The sequence below is a fragment of the Egretta garzetta genome, unplaced genomic scaffold, assembly GCF_000687185.1.
Source record: "Egretta garzetta isolate BGI_Z169 unplaced genomic scaffold, ASM68718v1 scaffold117, whole genome shotgun sequence".
NCBI classification, from domain to species: Eukaryota; Metazoa; Chordata; class Aves; order Pelecaniformes; family Ardeidae; genus Egretta; species Egretta garzetta.
In genome coordinates this window covers 2,838,964-2,854,466 of record NW_009260479.1, presented here as the reverse complement: position 1 = coordinate 2,854,466, position 15,503 = coordinate 2,838,964, and the positions used below count along the sequence as shown (strand labels likewise).

Here is a 15,503-nt window from a genome sequence, read left to right as displayed (position 1 = left end):
CCAGGGCAGGTTTAGGCTAGACATTAGGAAAAACTTCTTCACCGAAAGGGTTATCAGGCTCTGGAATGGGCTGCCCAGGGAGGTGGCCGAGTCCTCCTCCCTGGAGGTATTTAAAAGAAGGATAGATGAGGTGCTTAGGGACATGGTTTAGTGGTGGGATGGCAGGGTTAGATTAAAGGTTGGACTTGATGATCTCAAAGGTCTTTTCCAACCAAAGTGATTCTATGATTCTATGATTCAGAGTTAAAGGTGAACGCTACCTTTTGCCTTTGCAAGGCACGTTATTGCTCAACCCGGAGCAAGCAGAAGGCCATGGACAGGCTCTAAAGGGCACAGGTGGGGGCCTTGCAAATGCCTCTTTGAACATCACTATGTGAATCAAGCGTTATATTAGTTTGGGAGTTTATGAGCAGTTGGAAGGTGCAGGAAAACTCTGAAAATGTTCAGTCTGAATCTTCTGTGGCAAATCTTTCCTCTAGTGGATCTCTCCTTCCTGTGAGCAGTAATGTGGTGATGAGAGCAAAAAAACCCTGTATATGGGGGACAAATCCTCCTGTTCTACAAACTGTTTCAAGCTAAGAACTTACTCTGTCACCACAAGGCTAAAAATATTCCCACTGAATGGTTGGGAAGAGGCTGTGTTGGATACAACAGTACCAATTCCTATGTTTTTCTGATCCTTGCATTTCTTCCACTGGAGCCTTTCTTTTTCTATTTAGCTTAAAACATTAAAGTGCACAGGTACAATACCTGTGTTAATAACACATCAGAGCATTAACATTTGAGCATTTATGAAGCTATTTATCAAAAGATCCACAGCACCCGAACAAAGCCACAATATTTACAGTTAACGGTGGAGTAACGTGAATAGATTCCATGCTTACAAGCACAGTCTGAAAGCCCAGAGAGGTTCTTTGTCTTAATCATTGGTTCGCATACAATCATACATAATAAAACACTTATTCCAGTCTCAACCTGATTTATTGCTTCCCTCTTTCCTCCCACCTCCATAATTACTCATCAAACACTCACTGTCTTCTATTACCACCTCAGAAAACACCTCAAACACTTCAGCTCTTCCCAAACTTGCTACATTTATTATCTGACTTGGACATCATTATTTTCTATACAGTTCTCATACAGTTTCATAATATCTGTTCGTATAGTTCCATTTCAGTGGTTCTGAAAGCAAAAATGAAGAGATTCCTCAGGCGGAGCTAATACTCAGGCACAGAGCTTAGAAAAGAAATGCATGCATCTATATACACATATACATATTTTTATATATTCAGGGATATATGCCTCAACATCACTGCCTGCTTATTTCAAGAGCGCATTACACCTAGCACATGAAAGAGGAGGATGTGAAAAGACTCTAGAATTATTTTGCATCGGTCTGGAACTGCTACTGATTTATCAGCTCCGAGCAGAGTGGCTCTAGTTGCATTTACATCATATACAAGACCAGTTGTTTCCCACAAGCCTGCGATCCCTTCTCAAGTACCCAGGAAGACCATGATTCAGATGGGTATCACATCAACATACAGCAAGTTGCCCTGCAACCAAAGGTCATCTATGAAGAGTGCTCCTGTTCCTCAACCTTAGTCATCTAATGTGGATGGTTTAGTTGGACCATCTCCCTAGGCTGCCTAGTATGACTAAGGGATATAAAATGAAACAGGCTCCCCCAGAGGCCACCTCAGAAAGTTCCTTCTCCAAATCACTCCTATCACTTTGTTGGATGCAATTGGGAGCTGCAAAGACCAGGTACCTAAAATAAGGACCTAAACTTAATGTATTCATACATCTTTCTAAATATAGAACCTGAAGCAACCATAAGTCTTCCAGGTCTAACTGGAGATGACAAAACAGATATTAAATTTATCTTTACCCAGATTTTTTTTTTTTAATAATTAAAGCTTTTCTTCCCAGACTTTTGCTAACTACACAGTTTGACTTCCGAAGAAGAGAAAAATCACTGCCATAAAAATGGCAGTTGATTCCTCCCAGTAAAAGGTTAATAAATCTTAAACTTTTCTTTTTTATTTTATTATTTTAACATTCTGGACAGGATTATCTAAAAGAAATTACAGGGATTTATTTTACCTTACAATATACTGATTTTGAGAGAAAACATACATCAAACACTTTGAAAACAAGACCCTTTCAGAGTGTCTTAACTAGGGCACTAAGAAAAAAGAAAATATTGGTGTTTGAGACCGTCATTTCAAAAGTGATTTTATAATAATTTTACTGTATTTTTAAGGCTTTTTTCTTAAGGTTTTTTTTTTTCTTATGCATTCAGCACTTACATTGAGCCCTGCTCTACAAAAGAACACGCTATTTAAACTCAAGTTTCTACTTACTGACTAGTCAATAATCCATTTCAGTAATGGAATACATAAATGGCATTAAAGATTCTACAACCACCAGCCACATGAATCAGCTACACTCAGTCCATTGGTACATCTTTTCTCTCCCTAAGCCAGTGACATATCTGACATCATATACCTTTCAATCCACTCTGACTCACACATTCATAAAGCTTCACTTCATCAAATACATCTTTAATTTAAACACCGCAACCTAAGGCAGGCTTTCGAGCATGCTCTTTGCAGCTGCTTTCCTAGAAATCTTTGGGATTAAGCATGAAGTTTTCCAATCAGCTGGTATTTCTAAACTATTAGCTCTCCTGAAGATAACTAACAGCTCAATAACTTTGATATTGATACACTGATTACATAATTTTCATAATGCTGTGGTTGTAAGCTATCACTATTTTGTACTTTTTATTTCATTTTTATACATGAGCAACTTCAGATTCACAGGTTGGTTATCATTCATGTCTAAAATTAATCCTCCTTGGACTTTTTGATTGCAGTCCCTTACCAAATCTAGAATCGCAGGTAAAAAAATAATTGCTTACCAGTAGCCAGTGTTTTCCCAGATGAACAAGCTGTGCCTTCATTTTAACTTTATCATTGGCACTTGACATCAAGAATTTTTTAGCCCGATTCTAGCTAATGCTCAGCTGCCCCCCACTCCTTTCATACAAGCTAAGAACAGTCCTACGGAGGAGGTTGAGAGACCTGCTGAGCTATTTCTGCCTTAACCTTAATCTTCCTTTTTCCCTTTCCTAGGTTTGCAGCGGTAAGCATTACTCATTGGACGCAAAACTGGACCGGAATAACTTTTCTGGTAAGCTGCCTTCGTAAAGGTTGGTGTGTAAGTTGTGAAGACCTAGAGTCATTTAAATTGGTGGAAAGAATAGAAAAATCCTCCTGTTCATCATGAGATAGATGTGCCCACCAAAAGGCAGGTTTTCAAACTACATCAACACTGTGAGTTGAGGAAGGACTAAGCAGGTATCTCACCTTACCGTGACCGCTGTGCCCAGTAGCTAAGCTGAGAAACCAGAGGCAGCTGCAATAGCTTAGAAGAAGTTTCTTTCACAGAATTAAGCTTTTAATGACAATACCAAGAAATTCCCCTTCTTGATGGTTTGATTGGGAATATTCAATGTCACTTCTGTATGCTAGGACTTAGTGATTAGTGAAGCTAAACGGAAGAGAGATCTCTGAATTTTCCCACTGAATCCCCATGCTTAAGGGCTCTGTTCCTTGCTTCCCAAATTACCTGGCATTTTCTCCAGCTGCAGGAGCCATTGAGACAATGGAAAGAACAAGAAAAGTGTTGGGTGGTAGGTAGGGATAGGTAGGTGGGATAGGTAGGAGGTCCTTACTCCTTATGGGATTTAATTTATAGGATTTTCACATGGCAGATTCACAACAGAAAGAGAGAACCCAACAATTCTCAACAACGCTAGCAACCTTGCAATATAGGATTCACAAGTTCATGCAGGAAAGATTAAGTAACAGACAAAGGCCTGAAAGGGGAGGTGGTGGGGGCTGACTTATTATGGATCTATCATGCACAGAAATGGACCAATTATTATTTTTTTTCCAGATATAGGAAAAAAATATTTTTTTTCTGACACCACAGTTCCGGCCACCACCACCACTGGTGTTGGTACGCTGCCTTAACTGGTGGTGGAGGCAGGAACAGGGGTAGCAGAGAGGCCAGGCAGCACCCGCACCATCAGCCAAGATAGGTGTGGTGACCACAGTGGTAGAGCAGGAAAGTACATGTGGGTCTTGAGTGTGTAGCTAAGGGAAGGGGTTCCTGAACCTTGGGAGCATGGTGGGTATTTCCTCAAGGATTAACCAAAAAACTCAAGTGTTACCACATAATTGTGGTTAAGCCAATGATGATGCAAACAAAGTTTGTAAATGGACTTTTTTCCCCATCGATATAATCGAAACAAGAGGACTGAGAAGACAGATGAGAAAAAAAATCCTGCCTGGGGGCCGAAAGGAGGTAAGGAAAGAGGATACAGTTTAGTCCATACACCAAGTCAGCTCTGACTAAAAAAAGCAGAGCTAAAACTATCCCAGGTCTTCTACAAAACCAAAATGTCTCCTGTAGCAAGTTCCTGTGGCACACAGTTATCTCAAACTAAAAAGGGCTCCGAAAGACTGAAAACCAAGTTCTCATCTTTCTTTGCACATCATGACTAAGTCTCTCAGCTATTTCCTCTGCAGCACCAGGCAATTCTTCACTGTGTTACCCTTTTAAGGGGTTCCACTCGTTTCTGTTTTTCCATTTATGCAAAAAACGTTCAAAGGCACAAGAGGAGGCTGATGCCTTTTCAGAGGCTTCCTGCTGTCCTTTAAAACATTAAAAACTCTCTCAAAGAATCAAAAGCAAACTTTTGCTCTCCAAGAAGAGCAGAACTGGGATATCACCCCATTTTGATTCTCTATTTTGGTGTCCTGATGAATAGAATTAACAATTCATTTTTCCAATTTTGCTTTTTGGGTGTTTTTAACTCCTTTATTTCTTTATATCTATTTTTTTTTTTTTTTTTTAGGTATTATTATGAATCTCTGACAGTACTTCAGGTTTCTGGTTTTTCACATTAGTATCCCTGCTCCAAACTAAGTGAGGCAGCCACACTGGTTTTGAAGTCTCCAAAGAGCTTTTGTAATCCTCTGTGCTCCTTTGGGGTGAACTCTACTATCTCAACATGTTGGCCAATTTTCTTCTCAAGTTCTTTTTCAAAATAAACACTGACACTACTCTGTTTCTTAATATATTCCTCTTTTTATCTAATTTGGTCTGCCTACACTTTAATCTAACTGTATGTATCGCTTAATTCCCTGCAGTACTTGAAATTTGGACTGTTATTAAATTGTGGTCAGCACTACTCTGTTAAAGCGTCACTTCATTTCACCACAATACTTATGCAAAATGAAATATAAAGCACTATCCCATCTAGTTACAAAATGAGCCAGTCCTTCCATTTCTGAATTGGTTTAGTGCAATAGTCAACATTAAATGAAAATCCTCCTTAATATTGTTCTTCCTAGCATAATAGCTAAGCCACCCTCTCCAGCATTTCGAGGAACACTTCATTATTCTTATTCAGAGGTCAGCACATTTTTCCTATAAATCCACTTTTCTTCTAGTTCTTCAGTGGCCTGCTGCACTGAGTCAACACTTCAGGTATTTAAATCATTTTTGTCCATCCACCATAACGGATGTCTGTTTGCCGTAATGCACCATGGCTTTATTTTCAGATATTGTGAAAACACTCATTGATGTAATTATTACTTACTATTAATACCACATGGTCAAACTTTAATTCACTTTAATCCATTATCTCACTAAGTTGATTATCTTTGTAATAGGTAAATCTCCTTTAGTGATAACAAGTATATTTTCATGACCGTATTAACCATTGCTGGATTTACTAAATGGATTTATTGGAGCATCTCCCCTCCTCCCCATATCAGGGCTACACAAATAAACTTGCTCATGGTATGCTGGAAGCAGCTGTACAATTCCTCTCATTTAAAGCAATGGTGCAGCTGGCCCTGACATTAACTGTATTTTTGTAGAGACTACCCAGTAGTACATTTACCCTACTTCCATTTCCAGAGAGTCAGGCTATCTTCACAGCTCCATTTCATCCTTTCACCTTTATTGCAGGGCTTTATACTTCCAGCCATCACTGTTTTATCTCTCAATGCCTCTATGAGAGAGGGAGAGCAGCACCTCACGCAGCTGACAGTTATCCGGGGCTGGAGGAGCCGTGAAGTGCCTTAATCCACCACCGGTGCAGAAATATCTTTACTAGCTCCACGAGCACTCTTTTCCAAGCTGGAAGCGCAGAGAGCATGGGTGGGAAAACATGTCAGCGGGCTTATCACCGGTCAGCATAGGTCCAATGGGGTTTTTTAGCTCTAGCACAGAGCTTTCCCGTTTCAGCTGACAAGAGGGCAACACTAAGAGGACACATAACCTGATGGTCAGGGTTAGTCCCAAAGATGGCCCTTGTCCAGCCAGAGCTTCATGAACTGCCCTTCCTTGATGCTGCATCAACCACATCATGCATTAAAGACACCAAATTTGGGTTCTTTATTCGTTGAATGGAACTAACACCATTGCTTCCAGGGATGCTCAGACTGCAGGGAGAGGAATCGATCAGAAAGGCCAGAAGTCACCAGTGGGGAATGGTGAGACTGCCCTTGGCCCAATTCCTGCCCAATGTAGCCTGGCTGAAGAGGTGTACAACACTGAGAAGCCAGTAGGGGTTGGAGGCAACCTTGTGCCAGGCATACAACAGAGTCCTTCATCAAGCCAGGCAACTTCCAGGAGTCAGGCGTGGGGTTTTTGTAGTGCAGATGGCTGGAGACATAGGGCTGAAGGGTCCATGCAGTCAGAGCTGAGGCACCCTGTAACACTGTGTCACTTCCTCCCAACCAAGTTTCCAGTCAATGAGCTGACTATGTGGTTTATTCTTCTCAAAATAAATAAAATACAAAAGGTCACTGGTCATAAGCCTACCAATGCACATCAGCCTGACTGCTTCCTTTCCCCAAGAGCATCATTGAACAGTTTTAGACGTGAGCCCATGTCCATTGCAATTGGTGTGGGTCCCGTGGTGACTCAGAGGGTTTTGGAGCAGCAAAACAGCTGGGCCACTTGTTTACCTTCTGAAGTTTATTTACACGAAATACTTATTTTTTTTGAAACTGTTAATAAATGAGTTCAGTGAACCTATTTCATTGTAATTCAAAGTATAGCAGACTGTAGAGTATTAAAAATTGCTTTGGCCTAGAAAACAAGCCTTTTGATAATAAACATCAGAGCACCAGACACTGCAGGATGGCCCAACCCAGATAATAAGTTAGGGCCCTAATAGCCTAAGATTTCCTAAAAAAAAAGCTCTTGGGATTTTTCAGATTATTAAATACTGAATTGCTCTGCCTCACTTTTTGGTTTTTAAGACCCTTAATTTAAATTTTGAAGTTTTGCTGGAAAATGCAAGAGCTATAAATCATCTTAAAGAAACACTGTGCAAACCAGACCCACACACAGAATTGAAATTTTCATGCAATTGCCTAATTGCAGGAAAGAAATCTTGAAGGAAAATACCATGAGACACCTTAAAACTGTAAAAATCATCGACGATGTAACAAGGTCCACAGTCTGTATCATAGGAAAGCATCACAAATGCTTTCAGCATGAACTGTGAAGGCACCACAGAGATCAGAAAAAGCTAGCTACATCCTTCAAAACCACATCAAGATCACGAAGAGCCAGTAGTCATGTAATGCTGCATTTCCTGATTCACATACAAATTTGGTCAATATAATAATAATAAAAAAGCCCCAAACCAACCAAAACCCAGACAACAGGGTAAAGAAGAGCTTACCTGGATCACTAAGAAATTCCTCTGAGGTGTTCCACATCCTACCATCCAAGTACAACGTGCCATTGGTGGAGTTAAACTTGGTGTAGTCCCTGACACACTTGTGTCGCAAGTTGCCCATGAAGAGCTGTAGGCCTATGAGGGCAAAGACACTCAAGCAGAAAACGGTCAGGATCATCACATCAGCAAGTTTCTTAACAGACTGGATAAGTGCCCCTACAATGGTCTTCAGTCCTAGGGAGATAAAAGCCAAGAGTTTATAGGCTGAGAGGCTGAAACATGTCTGCAAATAGCTATTTTTCATGATGAAAATCTCCATGGAAGGGAAAATCAGAAGGGTTTCTACTACATGTTTGTAACTGGACAGCAGAAACGAGAGACAAGTGATCACGATGAAAGTTTAGTTTGGCTGACTTTTGTCTGAACAAAAGTCTTGGTATTACTCTTACACAAACACTGCTTTAAAAATGGAGGGAAAGAACTGGATGGAGGAACAGTGAGGTACAAAAATATTCATGGATAAGGAAAATACGGAATGTCTTTTATGTTTTCATGGAGCTGCAGTAATGGCTGTAAAGCCTAAATCCCATTGAATTTTGAGAATGTGAATTAGTTTTACATCACTCAGGTGATTCTGATAACTTTATCCCTCACATAAACAGATGAAGAGGTATGGAAATGTTATTTATTCACTGATTATTTTACATATTTTAGTGCCAAATCCAGCTCACTATCCTCATATGAATAATTCCTCTGCCTTCAATTCATTTGCTTAAGACAACGAGAATTTAGGATTAGAAGCCAAATAATATGGGCAATCAAATAAACCCAGTGGAAACTATTTGAGTAAAGCAACCTGAGGCTCCAACAATACCTGGGCATAGTTAATCATTTTATAATATGCTGCCAATGTAGATAAATAATCTTATTACAAACACCAAAGGCTTGGGTCACACAAATTAGCTTCTCCTGTGTTATTTCACCCCATAACACTAGCTTCAGTTTATTATTCTATAAATATACAGACATAAATAATTATACTGTTTTCTTAAAAGATATTGCTTGTTTTTGAAGTGTTACTGCAGATCAGCACTGTTTGAGCTGACTGAATATTACATGAATACAACAAAACCCACTCTTTTCAAGGAAAGGCCCTCCTAAACTTGTGTGCCGTAGTTGGACATCAATATCAGCTGCACAATGGTAGCAATTTTGTTGTTTCTTTCCTATTTATAGTTAATTAATACTCGATAAGTAGTAATCAGTGTTTCTGATAATCAGTGTCACCAGTATGGCAGCAGTAAGAGAAATTGAGTTAAATGGGAAAAAGAAAGTGCAAAGAGGAAATTGGAGGAATTCTCCTGGGCAATACTCAAAAGCGCATTGATTTGCTCACTGAATATGAACATACATATTAAATCTCAGTTCCCTGGAATTCCACCCCAAGAGTTTGGCAGCCACAAAGGTTGAGCTAGTGCTGCATAATTTAAAATAATACGAAAATGTACTTGAGGACTTATAGGAAGGCAAAATGGGTTTTTGGTCTTGCTTAAAATTCTGTGGTATAGTAAGTGGTAAGTATTCTGTGGTATAGTAAGGGAAAATCATAGTTTCTCAAAGGAGGATGAGCCGCTAGAATGGCCGACAGGTCCAGCAGTCCCTGGATCCAGCAGCCTAAAATATTCCACTCCTGCATAGGGTATTGCCATTAGGTTAACCTGTGAATGATATTAACATCTATAAAATGGCCATTTAACCAAAAGGGACTGACCCATTAGGTGTGGGTAGTCCCCTCTCTCCACTAAATTCTTTGTTTGCCTCTTTAGTTTGTGGCATGGTAAAGAGCAAGAGGTTAGACATCTCCCTGCTCGACTCAGAAATAAAGGCAAAAATATGGCAGTATAAACATTAGGCAAAAGCTGGATTTCCATGCTATCTGCATTCCTCACCAAGAAAGAGATTTTACAAAAGAGGTCAGTTCTATTCAGGTGCCTAGAAAAAGGCCAACTTGGGTCTTTGGAGTCCATCCGTAGATTTGGCTACCTATTTTGATGCCTAAATAAAAAGCATAGCTCTTCTGATAATCTAATCTTGGGTGAACTTTATACCTGAAGTGAAACCAGTTTTAGTTGTAGCCCAATTCGGAAGGACTTCCTGGGGTCTCACACTTATCCAGTGTTAAGAATATAAGACTTTTAATACAGCCAGGTCTTAAACAAGTAGTGAGGTGGTGGTGGTGGGGAACATGATTTGTAAATGCACTAGAATATTTGTTTATTTTATCTAATATTCTGAAATGTTTCTGATGATTCTCATCATTGGTTGTTCTTTGATTGCACAGATGTTTCTTCACTGAAGCTGGTGAAATGCAAACCAAGTCTTAAAAAAGGGAAAAAAGCCAAACCACATATTCTTTTAATTCAGTACCCTCTGTGGAATCCCTGCAGTACATTTATTTGTTTGTAACACAAATGCAAACTCTGAGGCTGCATTTGTACCATCTGAGTACACTAATTAATCTTACTCACATGGGCAAGGACAATGGGAGTCCTAATGTGAATGGGGATAATATTAGGAAACAAGACCTACAAAATCCTAATCACCAATAAAGATTATCTGTTTTCAAAGTCAGCCCCCAGTATTCTTAATTTCAAGGTCATTTCATGAAACATGGTTTTCTCAGTTTACTTACTGGGGTTTTAAATAGAATAGTAACCCTATACTATTAGTTTTACAAGTTCATTCCTCGCAGGTATCAAATAATTTCTTTATGAGAGGGTTTTCTCCTTTACCTTCTTGTTTTGTTTTAATAGCATACAGGCTTCTGAACAGTTTAAGAAGAGAATGCTTTAGTAGTACAATTGTTGTGATTAAAGACCATTTAAAAATAACTTGTACTCTGCCTCCTGGACATTTGTTAAAACTTTCCAGGAAAACCATTTGGGGAGTGGTATACTTAAAATCTAGCTGGGTTTTATTTTTCCTCACCCTTTAAAAACAAAATTTGTCCAGAAAATTAAGTAGCGTCCATCAAGTTGCTTGGCACAACTCACTGCTAAGCAAAGTGTTTAAATCACCATTCATTTACACTTTCTATCCCTCGTAAATGGAAGGGCTGAGGGGAAATCAGGACACCCAGAACCTCTTGCAGGTGTTCTGTATTTCTCTGAATCAATCCCATGTTTTGTAAAAGCAATGCTAGATGTATTCAAATTTAGAGCACTGTCAAATCTTCTAGATAAATAATCCTCCTTTGAAATAGCGCCAATGAGAGCACTGCAATATAGCTTAATAGAAGATACTATTTATGGGGCATTAAAGGCATTTACTTAATTCTTGCAAGTCAAACATCAAACCAGGCAGCATGCAGCAAGAACTGAGGATCTGATCTGAAGCTGAGTAAAAACTACAGCCCTTAATGACAGTGGGTCTGTAGACAACTCCCTAGAGTAATCAATACAGGCTTCTCCTGAATCACTGAATTCTTTCCGCGCTTCTGGGCCAAATCCTGCTTGCATGACATGAACAATAGCACGAGATCCAAAATCAGTGAAATGAGGGCTGCATAGGCAGCCTGACATCTGCAGAAAGCAAGGAGGGTTTGGCCCAAACATTCCTGTTAATGCAGGTAGAAATTAACACATTCAGAAGTTAATCAAATAATCAGTTTTCAAATGCAAATCAGAAACCATAGAAAATGCAAGCAACACCAAACAATGAGAAATGGCAAGATCCCACAACACCATCCATTCCTCCTATGAGATGTGAGAAAGTATTAGCATAATTCAGTATGACATCCATACCAGATGTTGGCAATCACCTACAGAACATCAGATGCTTTCATACACAGTCTGGAAAGAAGTGGGAAGAAAAAGCAGAAACAAAAAAAAAAAAAAAAAGAAGAGAGTGTGATTTGTACTATGATTGTCCTCAACTGGCCTACTCCTTCTCCCCAGGATACGCATGTGTCTTGTCAATGTCTGCATGAGTCATGTGCATGTAGGGAGAGAAGAGGTCACGTATTTTGCTGTTAGCCACTGACACACGGGGAAGAAAAGAGTTTAATAGCATGTTGGCAAATTTGAATGGTTGTCAGCATTTCTGTAGACCATCTTTGCATGGAAATGTGACTATCAGGCCCATGTCCAAGGAAAACCTAAGTATGTCATTTATTTCTCACCTCCGTTCTTGAGTTAAGTGATTGACCCACCAGAAGGATGACATTTATCTCTCCGTAGGAGGACTTCGGTGAGATTGAAGCAGTGAACAGGGGTCAGTCTTCTCCACACAGCCTTAATTCTTGTTCTCCAAGCTCTGTTCTGGCTATCAGTAAAGTACTGGATAACATTCACAGCCTATTTATAGCCTTTAGACTCACACTAACTTAAATGGGAGCTGGATCAGGCCCCAAAGTGCCTTGGCCCAATTTTCTATGAGGTCACCTTTTGCCGGTATCCTGTCATTTTATGTGAGATGTCCGTGATGTACACTCCTGTTCCAGAAAGAGCAGTGGAGCTTCTCTGAATACAGGAACTTTACAAAATTCCAGTGATGATGATGATGGACTGCGATTTGTAGGCTTCTGATGAGGAGGCATAGAAGGGTGTAACTCAGGGCTTTATATTACCTTAATTAGTATATATCAAGAACATTGGTGATTTCTATGCAGATAAACTATGATTTGAGACCATTTATTGTCATGGGAAGGGTTCCTGCTGAGAACACTGGGACTTGGATACTCTGGTAATGGGAGACAAATTAGTGACTTCAGTGGGCTGTTTTGCTGCTGACCACGGTTCCTAGCTAGACTGAAAATGAATAAATCCCGTTGCCATGACAATGTGCAAGACACTAATTAATAAATAAAATCACTGAGAGTTAAAGGTTTTATGCTCCCATAGAGAAAATGTTACCTATTTCTAAGCACCTGAATATAAGGGATACATGAAGAAATTAAAAACTTTTTTCTTTTAATAAGTCTGCGTAAACAGACACCCAGCTACTGTACAAAGCTTGTTTTCTTTTGATACCATGGACAACTGGAAAAGAGAAAGAAATGGGTGTGTTTGGTGCAGAAAAAGGAAAATGGAGGGGATCCCTGAAGGTCCTCCAGCACGTTAAGGGCTGCCACAGTGGGTAAGGCACTGACCCGATGTCCTACACAGTGGCTGCAGGGTAAAAAATAGTGAACTGATAATGCACCAAGAGAGGGTGAGGTTGGATGGGGGTCTGGATTCAGAGACAGGAACTCCAGGTTATCCATTGCCCTGAGGAGCTGGAGATCCTGGCATGATGGCAACCAAACTGAGCCCCGGATCCTCCGTGATTGGGAAGCACACATCTTGCTGGTAGATGCTAATATTTCTGTTGCTGAATCTGGATCTGAACATATCCTCCCAGGGCAAATCTTCTAATGGCGAAAGTAATGGGGTGCTGGAACAGACTTCTCAGAAGGATCATGAGACCTCCACCTTTGAAGGACTGTTAGAAAAAGTCAGGCAATAAATATCAGGCCAGGTCTGAGCTATGTTAAATGCAGCCTTAGGCCAGGGGAATGGACTCTGAGAGTTTGGGAGCTCTTTTTGAGTCCTGTGAGCCCATGTCCCCTAAACGTCCCTGTGCCTGCTTGCCCACTTAAAGCGAGGCATTAAAGGTAGGTGAGATTTTTAAAAGCACTAATTGTTAGCTTTACTAACTCCCTCTGGAGTCAATAGTGAAACTCATTGATTTCAAGTGAAGCAGAATGCCTTTGAAAACCAGCCTCTAAGTGCTTTGCTGGACAGAAGCCTTACACCACGGAGGACTTGGCCCGTTACTTTCAGTAAACAATTTCACCGAGCATGCTGAGTCCAAGTATGTTTGTGCAAACATAACTACCTGATGGAAAAGTGTGATCAATTTTATTGAGGAAAAGCTTAGATATTTGCAAAGGAGAATACATCTCAGTGTTCTTCACCTGAGATGTAGAAAAGGAAGGAAAAATAACAACCTTCTCCTTTTTCTAGCAGTTAAACCCCAAAATCTCATGGGAGATATCAGTGTTCATCATCTTTTCATTTTTAAGCCTATTGTGGAAAAATATTTCATCTCACCATAAGCCTATGTTATCATTAAAAACTCAGACTGATCTCCAAATCAACACAGCATCATGCCCAATATTTCTTTTAAAATATACGTGTCTAACTGAAAAATGAACTGACTTCTCTGAAATTATCTGCTAACATTAAAAAAACCCCAAAACTTAGCTGTGTTTTATAGGCAGATAGGTGTTCCTTGGCAATTTGTAGCTCTCCGCATTTGTAATTTAAACATACTCAGGGCACAGGTAATCTTGACAATAAAATCTAAGGCCAGATATTCCATTAGCATATCTTCATGCAGTTCTGTCAGCAAATGATTTAGTTACTTGTACCTAAAAATGCAGTTACCAAAAAACTAATGAAAAAGTCCAAAAGAAAAAAAGAGAATGTGAGTTATTATGTATTACTCTAATAAATATTAATCCTCATCTTCTTTTTTTTTTTTCTATTAACCAACAAATGGAACAACTCTGGTTTTAATATTACTGAAGGGCTTTGGTGTATTTTTAAATAAAGTTTTTCTGCATCTCAATATTCCATTTCCTCCCACTAAAAAAACAGCCAAAAATTATCATTTGATGTAAAACAAGCTTCTGCTCCAACTCTGATAAAGAACAGCAGAAAAATGCTATATATATATATATATATAACTCAGCAAAATTGACAGGCTCTGCTCTGAAGCAGAGAGAGCAAGCTTGAGATGAGATGGAAAGCGAAAGGTGTCCCCTGGAGATGGCTGTCCCTCCAAGTTAATCTTCAAACCGCTAGCAGAGGAAGCTAGGACATTCCAGTTTTCTTTCTGATTAGCCACTACTATCCCACATGATCTGCAAAACGGTGCTCAACTTTCCATTTCCCAAGAAAAAAAAAATCCTTTCTGAGTGTAAATCCAGTTAGCAAAACCATAGCAAAACCTCTCCGCTAACTGATTATTCTTTTTAAACTTAAAGACAAAAATGAAGACAGGAACTGATTTCAGGGAATACCAGACCTAATCATCTTAAAGCATTCTTTAAGAGCTATATTTTGATATACACTTCCAATGAAAAGTACCTTGCTCTCTCAAGAATTCCACTGATTTTCATTACTTTAATGTTGGAATGAGTGAGTAAGCCTTAGCCCCATGTATATGTTTTCTTAACACCTCAATTCCCATTCCTAGCCTATAGTCTGTGTGAGTACTGTCCCTACAAGTTTACACCACAGAAGTTTTTAGATTTATATTATAGTGTAGAAGTGCACAATATGACGGATGGAAAAGCCTTTCTAACCTTAAAGAGCTGTGTGTGAGAATCTGAGCAGTTCTCTCGACGTTTTGAATATTTTTGACATGTAATTGCCAACATCTGTTCAGGATTATCACCGATAGGATCTACCATGCATGGGTTTTGCTATCTTCTCTACCTTGTCATGCAGGTTGGAGATGTTAAACACTGAGGCTGAATGAGACCTGTCCATAGATATGCTTGGCAATAAAATTATCATCATACGGTTAGTCCACAGAGTGGACTCACCTCTGCATAAAATACTTAATAGTAAATATTATTTATTATTTTAAGAAATAGTAATGGATTGGATTAAAAGCAATGAAAAAAGAGCTTCTTTCACTACCAGATCTGTAGTAAAATACTGATTTTTATTTTTTT

The 15,503-nt window shown here is 39.4% G+C and overlaps 1 protein-coding gene across 2 annotated transcripts in view; it reads right to left on the bottom strand.

Moving 5' to 3' along the window:
- Positions 1–15,503, bottom strand: part of LOC104130965 (sodium channel protein type 5 subunit alpha) — a 174,217-nt gene that overhangs the window by 142,145 nt on the left and 16,569 nt on the right. For both annotated transcript variants that reach the window (XM_009644073.2, XM_035899648.1), the window contains exon 6: positions 7,781–8,011. In XM_009644073.2, the coding sequence (XP_009642368.1) occupies positions 7,781–8,011 (231 nt within the window). The remainder of the gene's footprint in view (positions 1–7,780; positions 8,012–15,503) is intronic.